This window comes from Nothoprocta perdicaria, unplaced genomic scaffold (assembly GCF_003342845.1).
Source record: "Nothoprocta perdicaria isolate Ctin4 unplaced genomic scaffold, notPer1 scaffold_9, whole genome shotgun sequence".
Taxonomy (NCBI): Eukaryota; Metazoa; Chordata; class Aves; order Tinamiformes; family Tinamidae; genus Nothoprocta; species Nothoprocta perdicaria.
In genome coordinates this window covers 3417440-3443339 of record NW_020456198.1, presented here as the reverse complement: position 1 = coordinate 3443339, position 25900 = coordinate 3417440, and the positions used below count along the sequence as shown (strand labels likewise).

Genomic DNA, 25900 nt, shown 5'->3' with positions numbered 1-25900 from the left:
GAACCTTGCTAGCTGCAAGCCCGGGAAGCTCCAAGCGCGCTCCCGTTCCCGCCGTGCAAAACCCTGGGATGCAGTGGGAGGCCCCTCTCTGCTTCAATGTGCCTCACGTAGTGCAATGGTGCTGGGTTCTGCTGGGCCACCTTGCGTTACGTCACGTCGAGCCCGATATCAGACAGCACCGTGGGGGTCTGCACGGCTCCACGTACAGCACTCCAGCCTTGCATACCCAAACCAAAGCAAAACATGGACAAGGAAAGAGAGGAAAGAAAGAGATATTTTTCAAAACCTCAAGCTAAGGAGAAAAGCAGCTTTTCAGAGGAATTTTAGAGCTTTCATCTTTTATTTGCAGAGGTATCTTCAGTTCTGCTCCTCCTATAAGAACCTAGTGCTTTGGGAGAGATAAGGTGGTTTGTGCAATAAAACACCCTGATGGGAAGATTTCAAACCATTTTTACTTCCAGCATCCAGCAACTGTTTGAGTTTTCTGAAGAATTTTAAAGCAGATCCAAATTTCCTGCCACAGAGGCAGCCATGAGTTTAATGCTCACAAAATCGCTACTGGGTTTTGTCAACATTGAGATCAGATGAAACACCTTATTTTGCTCTTCCAAGTATATAAATCATTCACCTTTTAAATGATTAAAGACCAGGTTTCTTCCTGACCTTAAACCAAGCTCACGTAAAACCTTTAGCAAACAATCGCAGGCTTTAAAATAAGTGAAAGGCATGTAACAAAATGCCAAGTAATGAATCAGCAACTGTTTGATCCTGCTTTACCATTCCCTGCAGCCCTGGAGTGCGGATGACACATCAATCTGGGGGACACCAGTACGGACAGGCCATGCTGTCACAGACAGGCAGGGCAATCAGTGTAAACCTAGTCTAGACCCAAAAGCAAGTTTCACAGGCATCTCCCATCTGCTTATGCATTTCTGGCCCAGAATTGGTGCAAATGATGTAACGAAGAGAAAATACTCATGCCTCTGGTGACTAATGCATTAATCTCGGCATCTTGTCAGCACTGCACCATGCTGGTGACACCAAGGCTCTCCTATTACTGGGATACTCTATTTTAAAGCTGCCGTTTTAGGATTCGGGTGCACGTAGGAGAATCTGCTTTGCTTGAAGCATCTTGGCCTCTGGCCTGCTGGTCGAGAAAAGGCAGTTGAATACAAATGCCAGAGGCTTGAAATGAAAGGACTAAAAGAGCACTATTTGCAGTGTTTTGGGATCTCAGGGTTTCCAAGCCAAGCTCTGCAGCTTTGGAGGCTCAACGGGGTGGGGTGGATTTTTCGAGGTTGTTACTGGAATTTGTTGTTTCCTATTTCCTATTTGGACATGTTGCATCAAGAAACTTGGCAGGACCCAAATTGCACCCTGCTGTTTGGGGCACGCACTGTTATCCCAGGCCTGGCAAATTCAGATCATCAAGGACCAACAGTTAATGCTCCTAAGGTGAACACCTGCCAAGCACGTTGAAGGAAAAAAAATTCAGGGTAATTTCCAAATATTACATTATTTATGAGACGACCTGATTTTAAATGTTGTTTGGCTTATTTTTATCACAAAGAGAAAACAAGTTGCTGTTAGCTTGCTTTACAAAACCAATTACCAGTGATCAGTGTATTGTGCTGCATAACAATATACAGCATTGCCCCAAAAAGGCATATCTGCCGCTCGGAAGCTTTTCAGAGGAAAATTAACTTGCACAGTGGATTGAAATACATGCACGCAGACAATTCTGATCAGGGGTATGAACTTCAAGCTCCATATTAAAAATATCAAAATGTGCAACTTTCCCTTTATTTCTTTATTTTTCTGACTTCAACCAATTTCTTTATCTGCTCCCTGATATAGCAACCTATAATCAGAACAAGGCTGTAAGAGAATAGTAAATGTGACTTGCTTTAAAGTCTCATCAGATTTTAGCCTTGTTCGAAAGTAGTTTCACTTAACAGAGAGAAAAGGAAAACAAAGGGAGACTTGGTGCTTTCGAAAAAAAAGATGCAACTACTCACAAATAAAAATTCCCCAAGACCTGCTGCTTTCTTGCAAATAACTCATGAAAACAAGGCAAGCTCTGTTAAAACTGCATTAAATGTGATTTAGTGTTTAGCTAGTCACACAATTTGTTTTTATTAGTGTTGTCTATTAAAAAATGGAAAGATACCATTGTGAAATATTTTAACAACATTTCATTTTGATGCAATTTGTAAACCAACTAAAAAAACTTTACTAATCCGATTTCCTTCTTCCCAGGCAAATCTCTTTAAAGGAAACAGTAACAAAAATAAACAGTAGGAAATGACAGAAGATGGATTTATAAATGCCAAACAAGTTTCCCAATTTAATCAGGAAATCTATAACAGTGGTATTATAAGGAATCGGAAAAAAAATCTTGGCATTACACATGGACATATGTTTCTTAACACATACTATGATTTTGATAACTTTTTTTATTCACATAATTTACCAACTAATTAGGAGCATTCACAAGCTATCAAAGATAACACCCTCATAAGATATTTCTGGATGGTATTACTCACACTACAGGATCAGAAATTATACATCTCAAAATAACACCATCAACCGATAATTTACTATTGAAGATATTCAATAGGGAGGGTGATACCTGAGCAGAAGGCACTGGGAGGCTTTGGTGACTAGTGGTGGTTGAGTGATTGCGGTGGAGGTAAGGAGGGAGAAGTGAGGGGAAAAAAAGGAGAGAGTTGAAATGGGGTTTTCCAAAAGTGAGAGGCAAGCTGAGCAGACCATATGGCAGACAGGAATGAGATATTCTCCTTCTTGCTGGGCAAGAAGCTGCCTTGATGCGGTGGTCTGGGGTGGGAGGTGTGGAAGGCCAAGCACACAGGAGGGAATTTCCCTTTTCAGGACATGGCCCGTGGAAGACATGAATGAGAGAGGTCTTGAAGAATATGAGGGCCACCTTTTGGTTGAGAGTAAGCAGGAGATTGAAATCTAATAGAAATATCATTGGTGTTAAAATAAAATAATGATGAGAGAAGATGCAACCTTCTCCTCTCCAGAGGCATGAAGGCCACATCCAGCAAACAGCAGAACCAGCGAGCTGGAGCTGCACCGTGGTGGAAGAGGGGCATCAGAGCCACCTTGGGCAGGTGTACACAGATACACAAACACAGACACCTCAGCCCCTGGCCCCAAGGACCCACCACCAAAGGAACCACTTGGAAGACCACTACCATGTGGCTCATCACCCTGCAAAGCCATGGGTGCCAGCAGCCGCGAGCTAAGTGAGGACAGATCTCCACAGCGCGGCCTACGGATCCAAGGGCGGCACAAAGAGCCCAGTGTAACATCCTGCTCCCTCTATGCTCGGGAGTGAAAGCGCTGTTGGAAATGGTGAACTTTTCTTCCCTTTCCAGAAGCTTTGGCACAGGCAAACACGCTCTGTGGCAACGGCCGTATGACTCCTGAGTTGTGATTTTGTCCTCAATGCCCCTCGGACTCGCTCCTTCTCTAACTCAGCAGCTGCTGGGACAGTCTGAATCTTCCTGGCAGCAGAGGCTGAAGTGGTATGACTTTGAGCTCGCACTTCACTGCAAGCCTAAAGGGCAAACAGAAGTGAGTGGCTCATTCAAAAAGAGTTCAGGTCCTCACTGAATAGCTCATTGCAGCTCTAATTACCATGCCTCTCCATCACTAGGGACAGCAAACGAGAAGGAGCTCCAATTCTGGCAATGCGAGATTCGGTATTGCCTTTTTTGTTTGTCTCTTACCATTTAACGATTAATTTCCAGCACTTCTGGTAAGGGCATTAAGGTAAAATGACTCTGTTTGTACAGGGGGAGAGATGTTTCAAGAAGCATGCAGAAAGACAGTGTTTCTGCTTAGAAAAGTCAAGGCGATAGGCACTCATGGTGGGTGGCACAAAGGAGGGACCAGAGATGTCCTCTGAAGCATTAATGGATCTCACTCAACCCAGATATTTTATGCTCAGTATCATTGCTCCCTTCCACCTCAGCATTGACATGTAGATCTCAGAGCAAAATGATTCCCACCACGTTGCTATAATGAGCAGGCAATTACCAGCTGTTATGATATATTGTTTGCAAAGTTTTCCCACTGTGTCCTAAGGATCTTTTAACTCTCGCTGCCCTGGCTGAAGCAAACTGGAGCTGCATCCAGCAGCACAAAGAAATGCTTCTTTGAATGTGACCTTTTGGGGCCTGAATAGGGAGAAAGATGTCCTCCCATCTTGGGCTGCAGAAAGACCCTTCGGATGCAGAGCACTTGACTCTGGCAGGCGTTCTCACCCCAAGAGATGCAGAGCTCAATGAGCCTCGAACGCCAAGAGCATCAATGCAATGGCAACAAGTAGTTCATATAGTTTAGCCAAGTTCATATAGTTTAGCCTTAAAGCTACACAAATTTGTTTCATTACTGAAAATCTCTCTTTAAGGTATATGCCTTATAAGGATCCTCCAAAGACCTTTGAGTGGAGGCCTGAAAGAACAAGACCATTAGTATAGGTCTCCCCACCAACATCTTCCATTCAACTGACCTGTTAAAATAGAAATGCTTTTAGCTGGAGGTAAGCCCTCAGCTGCCCACTGATGGGCATTTAGACAAATGTGCCTGTGGTTCCTCTGCCCATAAAACACAACTGGGTTTGGAACTCTGGTGTTTATATCACACATCTCAAACACTGTTTTCTCTTCTCTAATGTGAATTTACACTAGGAAAGGCTCTCAGAAACTCCACTGATTTGCACATGGGGTGCAAGCGAGTGAGGTCTCACCTTCAAGCTTTCCGTTTGATCTGGAGCCAAGTGGGAACATCATCCTAGAGGATGACGCAGAAGAGGCTCAAAGTCTATGCTATTTTTGATCTTTCAGCCCATACAGATGCAATTAGGTAGTACTAACACTGCAAGCTTTGAAGGAAAACCCAGTCCATTTGAACATGCATGAAAACTGCCCAGCTTAGTTCTTGTGACTGACCACAAGCCAGACACACTAATTCGGGATGACCATGTAGTTGGCTCTACTGAAGACTGGACTAAAATTGATTGGGATGCTGGTAGTGGTGGGAAAAAGCTCACTGCTTGAGCACTTCAAAACAAATTGCAAAATACATCACCAAGAAACACAAATATTTTCTGAGACAAACGTTAAGACCTTACAGACACGAAAAAATATAGCACAGCAGTTTTGCAGAGTAACTCTCAGGAATTGCCCCCTATAGCCACACTACCCTAGAATAAAATTCATTTAGGAAACAGGGAAAATATTCTGCCAAAATGTTGCTTTGATTCCAAACAGCATGTCTACAGCAGAATAGAGAACTACTTCCTGCCATCAATTACTTCGCACAGATAAGAGTTCAGCGAAAAACAGATTTTCAGAGACAAATATTAGTATCTTTTTTTTTTTTTTTTTTTTTTTTTTTTTTTTTTTGAGAAAGGTGCTTTGTTTACTTGGTAGGTTCAAGGAGAAAAAAACTGTGGCAGCTATCAAGGTACAAAAATGAGGATGCACCTTTTCTTTCAACCTTTTAAGCAATGATTCTTTAAATTGAAGTGCACAATAGCAAGCAAGGACAAAACATATGCTTAATTCTGCATTTTGTGACTAGCAGCACTGATTTACTTTCAGGTTCCAGGTCTCAAGTGGAACTCCTGGGCTGTCAAGCCTCCCTTCTGCCATGGCAGACATGTCAGATCCCCTTCAAAAATTTACAGAGCTTCAGGCTCATGCCTCCTCCAAGGCTCTAATGGGTTGGCACTTCCTTGTTTCCAGCTTAAAATGATTCATGGCCAAAGTACATCTGTTTGCTCTTAAGCCAAGATCTCTCTTTGCTTTAAGCATCTTCTCTGCCTCCCACCTGATACTTACAGATAATGATTTTGCTCTCTTGGCCCCTTCGGTTCATTAAGGAAAAGCAGCTTTTTGGGTCTGCTCTTGCAGACCCAGATCAGACCCACGCCCCCAGGCTCCAGCTGGGGTTCATCCTTGGCTGGACAGAGACATATCCCTTGTGAACTTTATCTAGCTCCACGGAGAGATGAAACAGGAAAATGATAGCAAGGAAATATGATGCCCTAGAGAGAGCAGGAGGAAGGGGAAAAGGGGAAGCACTTCACTTGAAATAAAAAATGAAAACGGAGGAGAGATAAGCAAAGCTTTTCTACAGAGCCTCTTGAAAGCCAAATCTCTGTGACCCGCGGTTGTCCCCCTCTCAAGCAATATATTTATCTCCTGCCTGTGGAGTGTGCAGATGATGCTCAGGTGAGCCAGAGGAGCAGGGTGCAGGCATTTCAGCTGCACCCTTCCCCAAATCATCCTTGTGCTCCTTGCTCAAAAGCAATGGCAGGACTCACCAGCTCCCCTAAGCTGAAGATGTTTTACATTAAATATTTTACAGGCTGCTGTCAGAGGCTGCGGGCTCTGCATTTTAACAATTAAACTGCTTGCTGGGAGTGCACCAGTGACTCGGAGCTGGCAGAGCTCTTCCCGTGTTCTACACCTCTCTTTCTGATGTTTTTCTGCCTGATTAGTAATCTCTTCTGACAAATCCTCGGGATGGCTCCGAAACGCCAGCCGTAACATAGGAGGGATGCTGCATGCAAACGTCACGCTAAGGCTCGAGCGCTGCACGCTCTCCCAGCACTTTCCTCGCTGGACACCAGAGGGAGAAGAAGGAAAGGACAACTCACAGGGAAGCTCAAGAAGTGCTTGGAGAGCCCTCAAGGAGCTCATCCGACACCGGAGCCAAGCGCATTTCTGTAACAGGACCAAAATACACAGTGACACGCTGTCTGGGGATGGTGTTTCTGATAAAAGACTTGGCAGGGTACAGTGAGGTGACGTTCCTGGAGACGGGACCCAAGTGCTTCAGCTATGAGTGCTGAGTGCATCTTATCTCCATCTCATGGCCCCTACCAAACTCCTGGCTCCCTGGGTGGGGGCTGCTGGTGCTGTCCATGGCTGCATGACCCCAGCAAATCACCTGCCCAAACAGTCCATGTGCACGTCCTCCTGCACATGGAGAAGGACGTACATCAGCAGCGGACTGTGGATCCACTGCTGTCTCGCAGTACCACGAAGTTTGGAAGTGCAAGTAATCTATAATCAGACTGAAATATCAGGGCCTTGATGGAGGGGAGGATGGGGATTCAAGAAACCTGAGCTGAATCCATATGCTCAATATGGGTTTTGTATCTTAATGAAATGAAAGAAGAGATGCAGCATCTGCACCAGGGATCTATTTACTGCCTTATTAAAACTATACTTTTATTTCCTCATCAAATCTTTTCATGAAGCCTTCAAGGCATAAAGAAGATTATTAAATGTCAGTGACAATTCAAATAATTAATGTGTGGTGGTACCTGATACGTGTGCATTCCCTGGGACCACTGATAACAGCTGCTGTTTTTCTTCCAACTATATTTTCTCCAAAATACGTAACTTATAACTTACTCATGACAATACAGAACACTTTAATACATCTTAGTATTAAAAGTCTTTGAGCAACTCATCTGAGGACACATAGGAACTACATGCACAACTGTCAATATAGGGTGGTTTCTACAGCTCAGAATGCAGAGTATTTCTAAACAGAAGTTTAGGAGAGCAGATCTTTCATGACAAACATCAAGAAAAGAACATTTTCAAGCAGTTCTGAAGACTTACCTCCTCGCTGCACCAGCAAGGTGACTTCGCTTCCCTTGGGACATTCAATCAGCATATCCACCACCTGGTTGTGAGTGAGGCTCTGCACATTCCTCTTGTTGACTTCCACGATGAGGTCGCCCTCCTTTAGGCCTCGGCACCGTGGGCTGTCCACGATTTGTTTCACTCTTTGGCCGCCCCCACCGGGACTGTCCGCTATAGTAAACCCAAAGCCCATAGGCCCCTTCACTATATGCACAGTTATGAGTTCAGGTTGCGTTGCTATTGAGGATGCCAAAGAGACCGTGTCGTTGGGGTAACTATGGGAGCTGTTGGAAGAGACTTCAGCAGGACTGCTCGGCCTTGCTTCCTTCGTGCCGTTCACTTTCCCCGTTTTACTACTGTGGCTCGATGGAGAGTCATAATTTTCCTGCCCATTCACAATGATCGGCTCTTTATCCAAAATCGCCACGGACGTAACCAGGCTCGTGTTGGGATCGTCGGGATCGAAAGGCAGAGGGTAGCCTCGGCACAGTTCAAGGTCCACACTGGCACCGATGGGAATGGACTGGAAGATTTTCACCACTTGAGCATGCGTATGGCCCAGCACGCAGGTATCGTTCACGCTGACTATGACATCCCCTGCAGATGACATGGGCAGATAAACCAAACCCACTTAGCCACATCACTTCTGTGCATGAAGCTCCGATCCACAGCATCCATGGATGCTACTCAAAGGGGAGCAAGGAGAAAGAGCATTTGCACTTGGGCAAGCAAGAACTATCTCTATGCAGTGGATTCTCTGCATAATGCTTTCATAAATATTTTTGACAGTGAAAATGCAATTTGGCTCATGCAAAAAATTAATAGGTTCAAATGACAATATATGGCCCATTTAACAGCTATTGCAAAGCTCATCTCTCACTGTAATGCACTGTGCTTGTGCTATGCTGATACATGATTGAAACAAAACTTGGAGCTTGTGAGGGCTATAACAGAAGGCTGTCAATCACCAACTGCTCAAATAAGGTGCCATCTACCACATCTCAGACCTATTGATTAAGTAATGATTTGTTTTTCATACTGTGGCTACAAGACAAGGATGTTTAAGGTTGTGATGTTCCACGTATAACTCAATCTGCAGCCTCTGGTGATTCCTAACAGGAATTCGCCATGTTGGCCTAACCTCAGCCAGAACTAAGGATGGGTACCTGTTTCCATTTTGCCATCCAACGCTGCAGGGCCGTCAAGCACCAAACTTTTGATTTGGAGAAATTCATCCGGTTCATCCCCTCCAACGACCGTGAAGCCAAATCCCCTGCTGCTTTTCCTTAGCTTGGTGTGGATGAACTTCCCTTTCAACTCAGAGGGGTTTCGGGTAAAAAAGGGCTTTCCTGTTTAGGAAGTTCAGAAAAAAATATATATAAATAAGCAGGCAAGAATATCTAGTTTGTTTTTCTTCTTTCTCTCCCTGTTCTAACAATTGCATGGGCAAATACAGCAACGCTTTGGGTCAGAAATGCACATTCCACGAGCTCTGAACATCCGCAGCACTTCCCAACGCCTGCACTAAGCACCTTTGTGCTTCCACTTGCTTCTGATGCTTAGAGAGGAAAAAGCTGTGTCACTCAGCCCTCTGGTGACAGCTCGAGGATCAGCAGTGCCTGCTGCAGCCGGCAGTGCTGGCATGGGCTGCTGTGAGGGAAGCGGAAAGCAGCTCTCAAGGGAGCACTCTCTGCGGGGTTGAGGCTCCCAAGCCTCCACTTGGGAACAGAGCTGGGGAAAAGTGCACCTGGGGATGCTTCTCGAAGGGGCTGTGCAAGGACTGCAGCCTTCTGCCTTCAAAGAAGCAACAGCGATATTGTCATCTGACAATCCTGCATATCAGAGCAGCTGCTCTGCTCAGAGCCCTGATTGCCAGAAAAGCCCTGCTGTCTGGAGCACAGTTGTCCAGCAGTAAGGAGGGCTGAGAGGCCGTGTGTATTACCCACCACTTGGTGCTGGGCTCCATTTTGGTTCGAAAGACAAGCAAAGCAAGCAAAGCTTGCTGGCATCTGCCTACCAATACAGTGAGAACTTGTCCTGCAGTTAAGATGCAAATGGAGATGTTAGTCCACCCTATAGGCTACATCCCAGGTCTGGTGTTTGGGAGGCCTCATTTCAGATAAGCCTCTGTTCCAAACCCTGCTGGGAGTGTGGTGGCTGAGGTCCAGGAGCAGGTACTCTGTTGCTAGTGCTCACCTTGGTGGCAGGGATGGAAATTCCTGGTCCAAGGGCAGCTGGACACAGCAACTGCCCAGCATGTGCAAGAGAAGAGAGCAAGACCATGAAAGGAGGAGAAAAGAGCAAGAGGCGAGACAGTGGTGAGCACCAGGACATGACATGAAGAGTAGTGCTGAGCCAGGCTAATCTCCAAAACATCAAGGGGCAGCCATCTGGAGTGGGTGGAAAGCTGGGCACGGCTCCTAAGGTTGTCCAAGGGATGACCATCCCATTGCATCACCACGAACGGATGCCTGGGCTCTGGCCTCGCTGTTGCACACTGATATGACATTCACAAGTGCTCCTTTGAAGACGACCTATCCATCGCCTATGTATACTAACGTACCTCGACCTCCTTTGCTTCTCCTTGCTGCCTGTGTCCCATTCCTCTCACAGAATCTAAGCTCCCATGAGCTCCTGCAGGCTCAACTTCAGAGCCTACCTCGGAAATGCAGAATATAGGAGCATTCCCCAGCTCTTTCCACCTTCCCAAGCCTTTGGGTTTCTGTAGACCAGAGCAATACCACAAACTCACAACATCATTACATATGAAAATGAAGTCCACTTATGATCACTTAAAACCAGAGAGCATTTGCCCTGGCAAGAGCTACAAGTGAAACTCTCTGCAATTTTTTTGGCAACCTGATCTGGCAAAGTTTCAGTTCATTTCAGCTACCAATAAAAGAATAAAAATACGTTCTGTCCAGGTAGTTATTTACGACAAGGCACTGACCTGTGAGCAGTTGGCCAGACACATAACACTGATGCTAAGAAGTAAGGCTGCAATTATGCCAAAGCACTTGGCCATACGTTCAGTTCAGATTTCAAACCGGTCCATAATCAAACTGCAAGATATGACCCCAAACTTTAAGTCTTTTTGAAAAAGCACTTCCCAAAGCTGCTAGTGACTTAATGAGCTTCAACTCAGGAGCTCTTTCAGAAGCCAAATGCATGCAAGGCACTTGGCCTTTTTGCTTTCTGGTCTTGAGGACATCTAAGGACTGAGGATAGACTCCTGACAGCTCTATAAAAGTTCCCAAAACAGCAGAGGATCTTCAAGATCCCCCTTCTGGAATTCCCCCAGCTCCTACTCCCTCAACATTCAACATTAAAAAATGTTTGAATTCAATTCTTCATTCGGATTCAAAGCACAAACAGAAAAATGAAACCCATAAAATCACCAACCAGATCCTTCCCTAGCAAAAGTAAACAAGCTACTCGGGCAGCTACGAAGGCAAGCAGGATACCTGAGCTCTCCAAAATTAAGGTACTGCCAAATGGTGCCAGTGATGCACCCACATACAGCTCCCAGACATGCCAACCAGCTGTTGGGGCTATTAAAACTGCTTTAACCTGACGGTCTGCCTGCCTGTGTGCAGACATGGTGTGATGTTGGCTTAGGCTCTTACGCTAAAATATGACATGTTAATGCACGTTAGTGTTTGAATCACATTGCAGCATGATGAAGCTCTTCGGTTGGGTTTTAGAAAGAAAGGTTAGCTTGTGTGAACAGAAAGAAATGCCTGCACTGGGTCCTATTTTATGATTCTCATTCCAGACTCAGTAGAGTTTAGCAGATACAAAAGTCTAATCCTTGTGTGTCCCTAAAGCCCTGCAGAAAAGGGATCTATGTGCATCTACTTTCAGTTGTTGCTAAATCCTGTTGATGTGGAAACTCCTGTTTTCACTGTGACTTTTGAAGACCTGGAAACCATGAAAACCTGCCACAATCCTCTTAACATGTGGGCAGTCTCACTTGCCACTCACATCTAGTAGCCACAATCACGACTCTAAAAACCTCGGGATAGTTGGCAAGCATGTGCCCTGCTCCTACAACCCGACTGATGCAGATCCTCCCTTTGCTAGTGGCTGAAGAAATCCTGTTCTCAGCAAAAATGTTGCTTGCTGTAGCTCAACAACCGGTTTAACAAGGTTGTTACCTTGCACTGGTGCCTCCCGAACTGCCTCTTGGTTGTTTGAAACATGGTTGGGAGCAGCGGGTAGTGGGAGGGATGGACACTCCTCTGTCCATTCTGGAGAGGGCAGAGAGGGAAATGTTACTAGTTTCACAACTGCACTATGAGCTCCTAGACATGCACACACTCGAGTGCAGGGTCGTACAGAGGAGAGAGGTGAAGCATGACAGGAGGGGAAGAGAGAAGCAGAGCCATGGAGAGTGACTTGAGACATCCCAAACCAATTCAGTAGGACTCGCCACATTGAGATCAACCAATCTGTCTGCAGCAGGTTTCTACTTCACACCCAGCCTTGGAGCTTATAATGATTTGCAACCAAGTGCTCTCGACATTTTGCATGAAAACTGCTCTCCACTGCACTCATGATATCTGTTCCCCTTGATTTTTAAGCAATAGAGCTGATGTTGCAGGAAATGGGGCTGCAGGAAGAACGTTGAAGCCTAAAGGATCTTCCTTGGACCCTAACAACAACTGTTCAACTGAAGGATGGGAAAGTTATGAAGGTACCAAAACAAAGCAAACGTAGTCAGAGTGCATTAAAAAGTGATTCAAATTAATCAAAATATTAGATGTTACAGCTCAAAAACACCCAGCATTCTGCTACATCTTCTCTGAAGAGCATATGCAAACTTTCCCATGCATGCCACCTTGCCTTGAACACTACGAAAGGGAGGACAAACATAATCAGCATGAAGCCTCCAACTTAATGGATGGCATGTGCCCTAGTAAAAACCCAAACCATCATGCCCACCCTGGTGCCAACCTTCTGGTGGTGGTGGTTGTTGTTGCTCAAGCTGTTTCTTCCTCTTAGCTTCAAGAACGGGGTTTTCATATTGTGTCTTCCGGTTGATGTGGCTGGGGAAGAAAAAAAACAATGAATTAGGAAAGCCTTTACGTGACAAGCAGGAATGGAAGGCACGGCTCAAAATTCCTCCGAGGAAAGGAGTAATGTAGCAAACCAACCCAGCAACAGGGTCTCTGGAGCAATGTTCACCATTTGTGCCAAAAGGCATATTTAGGAAAGCAAGCGTATTACAGTACTGATACGGTATCTTGACTAGAAATGGCCAATTCTTTCAAATACATTAGTCTTCTATTTGTGAACAATAGATTAAAGTGGAAAAGGCGCTCTGTCTGATTGCATTTTAAAAGACAGGCCCATATCAACCCTGCTTTAATCTGACTCCCAAAGGTGTAGTCATTCCGTGGCTCACTGAAGGTAAAGAAGCCAACAACTGGTAACATCTGTCAGCTACATGATCAATGCACACTCTTAACAGTGTCTGAGAAATAGCTGCCCAGATGCAGGCTAGAAGCTGAAAAGCTCATCTCTGGATGAGCTTAAATAAACATATATATATAATATATATACACACACACACACACATGCACACATAAACAGAATTAGCCACCAGAAAATACTCCCAGTTGGAACGAGCATTTAGTGAAACTTCGGTTGTTCTCCTTGGAGATGCCTCAAGTTGCTTTTGACCCAGGATGAGGTATTTATCATTAATAGCTATTACCAATTTCAGGAAAAGACTGAAACGCTGAAAACCAAACCAACCACAAACACAGATGAGCCATGCACCCTGCAGAGGAATTTACCACGGCATGAAACCAAACCACCATCATGGGATGTGGGCAGAATTTTGGGATTCCCTGTGAATGAGTGCTAGAGCTGAATTTCCCAGCTCATCAGTCATTCAGTCCCACTGCAGTCGCTCAGTAGCTGTTTTGCTGCGACAAAGAAGCAGGTAGCAGGTAGCCCCGAGCAAATTATAGTGGCCTATGACCAGGAACACCGCTGCTGAATTGGCTCCCCTGGGAAAAAGAGAGCATTTGGAAAGCGATTTCAAAACAGAAAAAAGCAACCCTTAATCTGTCCCTGTGTGACATCAGTTATTTATTGACACTAATCACAGGGATGGTTTGAAATGGTTAGATACAGCCAGGCATCTCTCTGTCTAGGACTTAAAGAGCCAGCAGGTTAGCAAAGGATAAAAATGTTCATGTCCAATTTCTGTAATCTCTCAGTGCAGAGCCCAAGTTCCTCCATCGCTGCAAACCATTCCTATTACCAAGGACCTGGTAGGGTTAAGTATAATAGCTGAAAATACTTTTTTGCGTTCAAGTCCAGGTTTACCATTAATAACAACTTCTTTTATCATCTCTTGTCCCTCCTCTATCAAAAAATTAAAATTTGCAAGTAATTAGGGCACAAGCATACTACTGAGTTCTGCTTAGAATTTTTCCGCTAAAGACGAATACAAAATCACTAGAAAAATATATCAAATAAGCAACTACAAACAACTTCAAGAATTTTACAAGAGAGAGATTTCCAATTTCACGAAATGTTCACAAAGCTGAGGAAGATGATAATGGTTTCTAAAAGGTGATTTAATTTAACTTTTGTTGGCTATAGTAGTTTCTCAATGAAAACCTTTAAGTAAACAGAAAGAGTGCTTCAGTTAGAAGGGTCAGAGACAAACATTTAAACTGTACACTTTGGATAGACAGCAAATATATAATAGATAATAAGTAGAACAAACTTAGGTCTCTGACTTTACTTTTCTATTTAACTTCATCACTGAGGGCCACAAAATTAATGGGCACATATTTATAAAGCAACATGAAAAATGCTGGAGAGACCTCTTGGCTTGACATTTAATAGCTGAAAAATACTCTTGATGTCTTTGGTAAATAAATGTCAGGCCTTAATTACACAGCTTGCTAACCCTGTTTCCCTAGGCACCGATGGCAGGGTCAGAAACGAGCCCAAGCAGACAGAAGCTCTACTCTGTGTGTATTCTGAGGGCTATCATAAGACATGCTACTAGACAGCAGTATACACATAATTAAAAATTCATTTTCTGGGGTCAGTGTTGAAACAAGACTCAGATCTCTGGTTTCCCAAGGGAGCACTTCTGTCGTGTAGATAAAAAAGAAGCTGCTCCAATTCCAGGGAGAGTTGCCTTAAACCCGTAATTCTGCACAGCCCAACGCACCGCCACGCCAGCAGCTGGGCAGTGGGTATTTGGCTGCACAGACGCTTCTGCTCTTCATTCTGATGTCCTTTCATCACAACTGACTTGGTGGTCTGCTTTGCATGCTGAAGTTTTGTTGTATTCGGGGAATCAAGCTCAGTTAATCGCACGTTTGTTCACACTGTCTTAATAAATGTTATCTCATCTTAAAGAGGGCTCTGCTTTGGCAAAGGAATCAGGATCACCCTCCTTCTGTCCAAATTAGGGCCCTTACTGAAAAATTCACGGGGGCATTCAGACCTTCAGACAGCAACATGCTGGGGTTTTGCAAACCCTGAGCTTTGGATGCTCCTTCTCTCCCCAAGTGCTCCCTGACCCCAGGATGCTCCTGCCTCCCTTGAGCTCACTAGCAGTGCTGTGTTGGAGGGATGCTCCTGGGCAGGCAAGGTCTGAGATGCCAATCCTTGGGCACCCTGTTGCCCATAGAGGTGCAGGGGCTGCTCCTCATCCTCCTCGGCATGACATGCAATCAACACGGGTCTGGAATCGTGCAGGAAAAAGTGTTTCTCCCTTCCCGACAGCCATGCCAGAAGTGCAGAGCGGCACTTACTCTACATAGTAGACACCATATACGGGATCCTCAATTTTCTCCCAACCAGCAGGCAATTCTGGAAACAGAAAAAAAAAATACTGAAACTTCTGAAGAAATTTTTATTGCACTCTTCCTTAAGACACAAAACTCATCAGCAGCTCAGGCTTGACTTCCAGCCCAACTTTCAAGATGCTCACAGCCTTCTTTTTAAAGCATGACACAGCACATCACCAACATTATAAGCTGTCCCACCAGTACTGGTGGGAAGCCCATCAATTTCAGATTTGCTTTTTTTTTTTTTTTTTGCATTAAATGAAAAAAACTGTCAATAAGTTTCTAGGTGAGATTATGGCAAGCGGTTCTGGCAGACAAACTTTTCATCTCTTGTTCCGGGGCTAGGCCGAGTACACTCAGCACTGCTGATAACAGCCTATTTTTCTGCATCTTTCTTAAGGATTTACATTGCTTTGCAGAGCAAAATTTGCTCATAATTGGACAGTGTGAATTTAATGTAAACAGCCCCATATGGAAACCAGCCTCCTGGGTTCTTCTACACGCAGGTGTATTTCGATGTGCAACAGTCAGTATAAAAATATATGTTTCCACAATTACATGTAACAGCAATTTCCTTTTTTAAATTAGCATAATTAACAAGCAAACAAAAAAACAGTTCTGAAGATGGAACTAACATTTGGAAATGTATCCATTTTTGTTCTTGTTGATTTTCTAAACTGGAAGCATTTTAACTATAATTAGCAAACGTAATATAATCACTTCAGTTATTTTCTTTGCCCCACTCATTTTTTTACACACCATATTCCCATTAGCTGCAGGTCCTGAAATAAATTATCCTAATAAACAAGAGGAGTTCTCATGGAAATCTGTGCATCAAAAGCCTTCACCGTGCCACGGACTGTGCAAGCGCAGCCCCTGCCCCACACACTCTGTACATGTAATACATAAGTAATAAGAGGAAGACAGATAGGACAAGTTTACAGGATATCTGCTGAAGTATCTCCTGCAAAATAATTCCTCAAGGATATCATTAAACTGACAAACCAATCATCAATGCTTACTTATTATCAAAGGCAAAGATTTATTTTCGTTAATGCCATCAATTGGTAAGCCCGTACAATCAATAATGACCCATTAATTTGAGTAAATGTAACTATCTATTTCTCTATTTATAGTCTCTGGCTATGCTGCCATAAGGCTGGAAATATTTCCAAACCACAGATGAACAGAATCTATACAAACACACATGGATTAATTACTCAAAGTTTATGTTTGTGTTCTGAATTGGCTGAATATTAGATGAAATTCATTTCATGGATTTTGCTCCACATGTCCCTTATTTGCTAATATGAGAGAGGTTTCCATTCTCAATATTTAATGCTTATCAGTTATAATGTCTTTGGATTCCTTGAGACATAAGCAATTAAATGCAAGCCAGTGCTAACTTTTGGGCATGAAGATACTTTGCAATTTTATCAACAGACCAATCTCAAATTCTTTGAAAACAGGTCACTCCTCTGTGCCGTGCAAGAAGGAAGACTACATGTGAGCAGAAGTTACAAAGCTACAGGTCAGTCTTGAAAATCTTCTCACGAAGTGAACCATCCAATTTGCAAAGGACTCCTATATGGTAAAAACACTATAGACTTTATTTAAAGAGTTTCACCACAATTAAATTATGACCTAGAAAGCATTCAGAGAAACCATAATTAGTGGCAGCCATTTCATTCCTAATTTGCACTACTGCACTATGGTGAAAGTTGAATGGTGAGGAGGCCAAGCCGGAAAAAAAACAAAAAAGTGAAGGGAGCGAAAAATAATATGCGAATGCTTTAAAAATGAGATTGTTTGGATTGTGAAGAATGCTTTAAAAATGAGATTGTGTGGTCTATGAAGTGCTTTTCAATTTTAAAGCTCAAATAGAAATACTTTATTTTCTTTCTCTTCATAATTATTTCTGGTGTTAATTTATTTTTTTCCTTTAATATATTCTCACGGAAAGCCAGAAAATGTTCACATCCTCAAACTGCTGCTTTCAACCCATTTTTGTTGACTATGTAGAAGCACTTTCAGACTCATACAAGCTTCTGAAATTTCTCTGAAGTAAAAGGTTAGTCAGTATTCTCCATAGGCATCTTGTGCATACTCACACCTTAGCTACTTTAAAATATTCATCTTCCTGTTTTACTTTTCCTGACAAACTGAAAATGACCCTAAACATTAGACTGTACTATAAACATAAGGTTTCCAAAAACATTTTGCGCGTTTAGAAGCCATATGGTTTTTACTTTGGCATATCCATGAAGTACTCTGTAGATTCAAAATACTTGTCAGCAGGTAACTTCAATGGATAAATATTCCATTTTATACTTTTAAGCCTGGGGTAAATACACGAATTCCTGCTGAGATCCTTCTGTTTAGTATTCTACCCTACAGAAGTGATAGATGGATTCTCCAAAAAAAACCTTTTCTAACCACCAGAGACTTCAGTCACATCCTTGCATCACTGCAAAGAAGCTGGAGTTGACTGCAGTGTATTCAGCTCTTACTGCTCCCTGTGTCACTCAGTCCAGGAGGATCTGCCCACGCTTGTGTCCAACTCTACTGCAAAGGCTAAATTTGAGTATTTCTCTTCAAATTTATGCCAAGAGAGAAGCAATCTATTACTAGATATTAAAAAAAAAAAGGTCATGCAAATGCTTCCAGTTTTAATTTTTTAGACTTAGAAAACAAATTTTATATAAACAAAGGAGCTAAATATCTGGCAACAACCAGCTTATGCTAATCATGAGTACAGTTAATGAATAGGCCATATGTTTTCATGCCCCATCACTCATGTTGTTGTAATCAACTGAACCATTTGAAAATGTCTGTCTTTACACTGCAATATTTGCAGATCTCAGCAATACATCTATGGGCTGTAACCTCAATAAAGCTTATCTGCAATGAAACCAAGGCACATCTCATGGTGTCACACACTCGTAAGTGCATGCAGAACCAGGGTCAACCTTATCAGCAAATGAGTCTCCCTGCACCTCTTTCTTCTGCCCTTCTTCTCTTGCACTGGATGCTATCAGATTGAAAGGAGATGACATTTCTCTTTCGTTTCTGCTTCTAATTTTGCTTTTTGCCCTTTTTCTTATTTCAAGTCACCCTTTGTGAAGGCCTCCATGAAAAACACCTGCAGGCTATTGGTAGGCATCCACTTCTTCCTGATGCTAGCTGGTCTGCTGGGGACCACCTGCCTGGCTGTGCATAATGCTGACATACAACTCAGGTGACTACATTCTCTTCAAAGTGTATTTTTGGTCACATTCTTAAATTCTTGCTCTAAAAAACATTAGGTCTCCCACTTCCATCCGGGAGAGCAGTTCTTCCAGTACTGCTAAAAGTCCAGGCAATAACTGCTGGCTCCTGATGACGTATCCATCACAGCGAAGTGGGAAGCAGAATACACTTGCAAGTCATTACAGAAACCAGAGGTGAATTCTCTGGTAATACATCCTTCAGTATGCAGAACTATAAACTGTAAATATATTCCTCGTTAAAGCAATAATAGACCTAGTGGAAATAAAATCCTGTGCAACCTCCCATGCCCTTCAGCTTCCCAAGTGCACTAGAGCATAGCTGAACAGAAATAACAACTACCTCCACTATCAGCATAAACAGAACAAGCACCGCTGAGATTAGATATTAAGACAGCACTTCTTCATTTCCTAAAAGATGCAGCAAATGAAAGTGTCCCACATCATCTGAAATCATCTGCTTACAAAGCCAGGTACTGCAGTAAAAAAAAAAAGTTTTACTGTTTCATTCCCAAGCTCAGCAAAAGCTACGTAAGGCTTAAACTTGCTAAATCTCGTGTTGCTTCTCTTGTCTGGGCAATGTCTTTGATCCTAGTCCTGAAAAGACACCATTAGATACTTGATCTGATCACAACTTTGGCAGCAGTGGGCTGTTTTCTGGAGACAGCAATATGAGCGGAAAAGCTGTGACTGCTGCAGGGTCCAGCAATAGGCAATTTTGAACAAACTTTGCGAGATTAAGGTCCTTCTAACTTTTTTTTTTTTCCTCCCCAAACTCTAAACTAGTAAGGGAATTACTGTAAATCTGCACCTATAGAAAGACTAATGCTTCTGGGACACGGCCTGATTAAAATAAAAACTGGAAAGATGCAAAATGACATAAAGGAGAAGACAAGCAATTAAAGGCTTAAAACAGTGTAGTTGAAGTCAAACATCAAAATGAGAGATGGATGATTTACCTAGTTCACTGTCCAGTTCCTCCGTGTGTACCCCTTCTTCTCCAAGGGAAGAGCAGTAAATGAGACAGAAAAAATTAAAAGAAAATTTCAGATACCAGCACCAGGCAAGAAATTCCCTACAGCAAATAGCAGAACTAGCACTGATTTTCTACAGATCTAGCCAAAGCTTTCAGTTTATCAAATTTTAGTAACCAGAATATTGATGGATCTGATGTAGATGATGAAAGAAACAATCCTTGCCTTTTCAAGATATCTGTATCAGCTGACCATCCTCGTGCTACAGTTTGATAAGGCAAAGCAGCCTAAGTTGTTCCCATTTTTGTAGTGACATTTCTCTCAGATCTATGTGGTGACACCTTAGCAATCCATTCTGTGGACAAACACATCCATCAGAAGGCCAGATTTGAGTATTAATGAAGAAATCTGAGAGGAAAACCTTGCATTTAAGTAAGAACTAACATAGCAAGGTATTCAAGAAGGTGCTTACACTTTTGGGCATACAAGGTCGAACTGATTTCATGGCAGTCGCTCCCATGATTTAAGCTAGATGAGAAGTTGAGAGCCTTGTTCAACTGGAGTCCCAGGTTCCTACTGAAGACCAGGTGCATTAGTGAGGAATAGAGAAGCATGCACCAGTTTCAGTGGGACATCTGGGATGAAAATCACATAACAATCTTGGAAACACACAAAGCCATCAATATTCACTGGTGCTCCATTTATCATTAGCTACTCCATATTCATAAGTTAACAGTAACACAGATGATTAAAGTATTGCTCAGCCTATAAATAATAATAATGCAGTCAGAAAATGAAAGATGATGACAAAATCAGAACGGAGATGGTAAAAACAATCTTGGACCTAATGCAGCAAAGTGTAAGCCATATAAATGAATGATAGAAGCAAACAGAAGATGTAGTGCCACAGTATTTGGACACCTAGAAACACTTACATGACCTGTGTGCAATACATTCTGCCAGAACAGTTGTTTAGGAACATCAGTGTGAATTATGAATTGCTATCTCCTTTGATAGCCTCAACAACTGGAAACTACCAATAACTTGTCTGGGACAAGTATGCTGACAAGGGAAGAACACAAGCCAAGCAGTCTGAAAAGACGTCTCACATTCATACAACCACGAACTGGATGGGACCAAACCTGGAAACAAGCACCCACGCACAACGACACAGAGGAGAGCACTCCCACCAACTTCAGTGGAAATACAGCAGTGATCCTTGTCAAAAAATAAAATTTATTCTCTGTGCTTACATTCCTGATATATAATTATTCTAACGCATAAAGCAACATCAGAACAGTAAAACCCTACAATGCGCTGCTGTACCTATGAAAAGACTGGCTTAACTGCTCTTAAAAATATTCAATAACAAGCAGCTCAGTGAATGAAGGGCTGTGTGGGAAGATGAAATTTGTAGAATGCAAGGACCTGATAAACAAAAATGCTGCTACTCTGTAAAATTATGAACTTAATTAAAAATGAAAAATTACTCAGCTGTATATTTACAATCTTAATGAAATAAATGATTTCAATATTTGTTTCATGACTACCATGAGGACAAGAGGTTTCAAAGGCAGTGCCTTCAGCAAGGAGCATTAAGGCTGCACAGCCAAATTCTCAAACCCTGCAAATTCTCACATTAGAAAGAAAACAGAGGTTGAAAAAGTACATGTGCAAAAATAGTAGCAGCAGCTCCGAAGGCCAGGTTTGCACCCAGTAGTTAAAATGGATGAACTACACTGATTGTTTCCTCAAGGGAAACCATAACTCATGAGAAAAGCTGTTTCACACCAGGATGAGGTTAATCACGTTATAAAAATTAATTTCACAAGGACAGCACCAACACTGATGAATCAAAACCTGACATCTTTAAGTTCTGACTGCCATCCTAGCATTGTGCTAGCTAAAACTGTGGATTAAAATACCATCACTTCATTTGATCAACAGAGCAAACTTTGCAAACATTTTTTTTTTCCCAAATGTTTAAGTTCTTATTGTGATTCCGTTTCTTATACCAGTGCCTCTTCAAGGATGCAGAGATAGATCCTCCTTCAGCAGCTAGGCACTTGGCTGCTCTCCGTTGGACAGTGGCTTGCATTTCCAACATCTCAAGGAATACAAAATCACATTGGGGGAAATTATCAGGGATTACAGATCTGGGATTTCAAATAGAATTTGTCCTCAACAATTTTAACATTAAGTGTACTGTCAGAATTTAGCATTAAGAGTGTAGCAATCAAGTTATTTCTGCTCAAACAAGGAAATAACAACACAAAGCTTTTGATTTACATAGAACAGACTGGTGAAGCGCAACACGGGGCAGCATGTGGGGACTCGGTCACTCTCCTCCACCTGGATCCAAATAAGAAGGGTGCCCGAAAAACGAGTCTCGTTCAGCAACAGCGACTAATCAAATGCATTTGCATAAACAGAAATGCTTCTTACTTCTAGCATCTCTCTATGATTTTTACTACAATCTTGATGGCTACCTTACGTGCACGGGGAGTGTTTATAGCAATCATTTCTATGCTCTTACTAATGAACTTTTTCAGTTCTTTAACATTTCTGAGGATAGGTTATGGAAAAGGGTAAGAGGAAAAGGAGAAAGCCACTTAGAAACAGATCAAACACCTCACTGGTGCACTATCTTCAGGCTCTTACCATCATCTTCACATTCTTCTAGAGGCTTCTGCTGTTTGTTCAGGCACCGTGGATCTAGCCAAGATGTTGTTTTTGTATTATGGCTGAAACCAAAAATGGAAATACGACCTTCGTTAATAAACCAGAGCAGCAGTATCAATGACATAAAAGTATATATCCTTTTTACTGTTCAAAAGACCTGAAGGCAAACTTTTCCTTCAGATGAAATGGCATTACAATTCCATAGTCTACCAAATCACAAAAATCTTGGGATCCATACAACAGAGGTAAAGAAGATAATGTATAAAAGTCATCATTAGGACATAGGAAGGTGCATGTGGAAGTTGAAATATTAACTAATTAATTTCCAAACTTTCAGTTTTGATAGATTTTTTTTTACTTCCTTTGCATCCTGATGAAAAGAATTTTTTTTCTCTTCCTGCATAAAAGATGCAATGACCTTTCTCAAAAGACCTCTGACCTTTGTTCTGATTTGACCCAAACATTAGTCAAAAATCAAAATTTCCAGGGAAAACTTCTAATTTCACAAACCAAAATGCTCCAGCAAAGCCTCTGATGGAAGCTGAGCAACTTTGCTTTCAACCCTTCCTTCCTTCCAAGTCCCCTGACTGTATCGGGTTGCCACTCCCGGGGGTGACTGCTGCACAGCCAACAGCCTTTAAACAAATATTCTAGAAATTATTTCCATCATTTGATTTGTATATGCAGAAAATCCAGCAGTATAACACCTTTTATTTCAACTTCATGGCATCTGACCCTCAAAGATAACCCTTCTCTTCCTGATATCTCATTTTTCCAGCTTAGCCTGTATCATTGCTTAGCAGTTTTGAATTACAGTATCATGCCCCTCCTTCCAGGTCTTAGAGAGATTTAGAATCTTAAACTGAGCCTCACAACTGCCTCACAAAGCAGGAAAAGCTGCTACGAGGCCTATGATCCTCTAAGGACTAACAGTTAAGCAGCAGACTCCAATTTTACTGCAAAAACACAGGACTGCCCTGCTTCCGAGGGCTTCAATAAAAGGTCCTTGTTTTGCCCATTCTGCTACTCAGCCCTCCCAGGGTGGAGTGAACAAACTCATTTAATTCTTTTGTATACTTCAGAGCAACTAATCACCAACTAGAAAACAGAATGGCAGAAATTCAGCAAGTCGGGCAAATTAACAGCAATAAAGCTGAGGGGTTCTGCCAACTTATAAATAAGGAAGTCTGCAGTCTAGCTGACAAAGAGAGCGCGGTGGGAGGAGAGCAAGGGGATACTGGCACATTTCTTGCAAACTTTAAGTTTCAAAACACTGTGGTTTGCTGAGGCATAGAAAATTTAGCTAAACATCTTTCTGATGATACATTCAGAGGGACAGGACGGTGTTAAATCCGTAACATGGACAGCTCTGCGCGTGCAGGGTAATTGAGAGTGCCCTGGAAAAACATCTTTTGTCACTCTTTTCTGATGTGCTCCCCTGCCACTGCAGCTACGGAAAAGTCCTTTTTTCAGGACTTCTTGTTGGCACCACCTGGAAGGCCCCTCTCTGGAGGATGGGACTATTCCCACTTCATCCACCGTAACTCTCCTGGGTGCCAGGACAGGTGTTAGCAGAGGGGGTTCCTCTGCACTAAACAATCTGGTTCCTGGTTTTCCATACACAAGTGGAGTTTCTCAGTTTCCTGGATTACATGAGACACACCTTTAAAACTAAAATCTGTTTTCATCCTTTTCTCTACCAGCGCAGCTAAGAGCTTGAGTTTTAAAGGCTATTTTAACGAATGTTTATGAATAACTAAACTATAAAGTAGGTGAAAGTCTCTCCATCTAACAGATATAAGTTACTCCTATCTGAATATGTGAATAATTAAAGATTATTATTTAGGGTCTGAAAAATCAATATCACTCTAAGGCTGCATCTATAGAGATTTTCTTATGCCTAGAGCGAGAGAGAGAAGCAGCAGAGCAACAAAAAAGGAGCTTTACTCTATAAAATAGACTTCTCCGTTCTCGGTGTAGGCCATCTCCCAGTTTTCCGGCAGAGGACCTAGGTTATCCTCGGCAGGAGGAGGTAGGTATTGAGGGAGGTTCTGAGATGGTTCCGTGGTGGGAACGTTGGTGTGGCTCTCGATCACAGACGGCGGGGCTCTCTCGCGCGGGATGTGCGTGCTGGGCTCCTCTTGCTCACCAGACTCTGCTGCGGAATAAACAAGAGAAAATACAACTAAGTATTTTTTCCTTCCTCTCTTTCACTCCTCTGGCTATTCCCTTGCAATTTTCTTTTCAAAGGCTCTCCTGGCTTTGTAATATACAACACATAGCAGCAGATGATCAGAGGGCAGAGGCTCTGCAGAGTCTTTTTGCCAGGAGGATGAGCCAGACCCTGCCAGAACAAACCAGCACCTGTGATCAGCTACTGTGTTCACATTAATGGGCCCTGCTGAGCTTCCCAAATCTTCCAAGCTGTCCAAGGCCAGGGCAATGCCAATGACTTCAATGGGCTTCTGAGCAGACTCACAGGTTCACTCCCACAGGGCTGATTGTGGGACAGGGATTAGGAGACTAAAATTTCCTGTTTGAAGCATGATCAAAAGGGGAGATCTCTACAAGTGCAGAAGGCAGCCAGAAGCTGAAAATCAACAAGCCAGTGGTGTTCTCATTGAGTGCAATAGTTTTTTTGAATTAAAAATTAAAGTGAACACCAGTACTGTACTACTTATCCACACGTTGCTGCTCACAAGAGCCTGTGTTTTCTATCTATGGAGTTTTTTCCCACTGTTCATGACAGTATCTCTCTACTCAAACTTACTCAGGAGTATTTCTTGACATATTTGGCTTTCTTCTCTAAGGAAATATTTCTGGTGCTTATATCCATGCTCTTGAGCTGTGGGTACAGATTACCCTTTCCCTCCACCCCTAATGCCCTCCTATTTCCCTAATAATTCAGAAATGCACCCCAAATCCAGCATCTGTCCTCCAAAATCCTACACAAGGAGGTTTCAGCAGCAACCAATTCTAACATTACTCTGGTACATAGCAAATGGGTTTCTGAAGACACTGAAAAGCTGTGGTAGACCTTTCAAACACCTGAGATGACCTGCCTGCAAGTCTCCAGACCACTGGTTTCCAGTATATCCACAGGTAATTCAAATCAAGCAAGCATAACTGAGGCCAACATTGTACTTTGCCATATTGCTGTGCTGGGACTACCTGGAGACCCTCAGCTCCTCAATTCAACACCCAAGGTCTTGTTTAAGGGGATCTGTTAGCAGCAGCAGCTCCTGTGCCATCCCTACCCTGTGTGCTGCCTGAGGCACAGAGTGCAAAAAGACAGGGTACTGACAAAAATAAACCAGGAAAAGAGAGAAAAAAAGAATATCTAGACTATACCAGTGCCCTCAACTGCCTGCTTCCTGCTGTGTTGTAATTTTAGGTAGATGCTGACAAGATAAAGAAGTTGGAGCACGAATGAATCATCACCAGCTTAGACTGCG

General features: G+C 42.8%; 1 protein-coding gene across 1 annotated transcript in view; it reads right to left on the bottom strand.

The window, feature by feature from the left end:
• The window catches only part of MAGI1 (membrane associated guanylate kinase, WW and PDZ domain containing 1), a 264046-nt gene that overhangs the window by 38892 nt on the left and 199254 nt on the right, over positions 1–25900 (bottom strand). Inside the window, exons 6-13 of the mRNA XM_026052605.1 lie at positions 24393–24603; positions 22425–22507; positions 19749–19784; positions 15488–15545; positions 12654–12745; positions 11855–11947; positions 8864–9046; positions 7674–8294 (exon numbers count right to left, since the gene is read on the bottom strand). Of these exons, the coding sequence (XP_025908390.1) occupies positions 7674–8294; positions 8864–9046; positions 11855–11947; positions 12654–12745; positions 15488–15545; positions 19749–19784; positions 22425–22507; positions 24393–24603 (1377 nt within the window). The remainder of the gene's footprint in view (positions 1–7673; positions 8295–8863; positions 9047–11854; positions 11948–12653; positions 12746–15487; positions 15546–19748; positions 19785–22424; positions 22508–24392; positions 24604–25900) is intronic.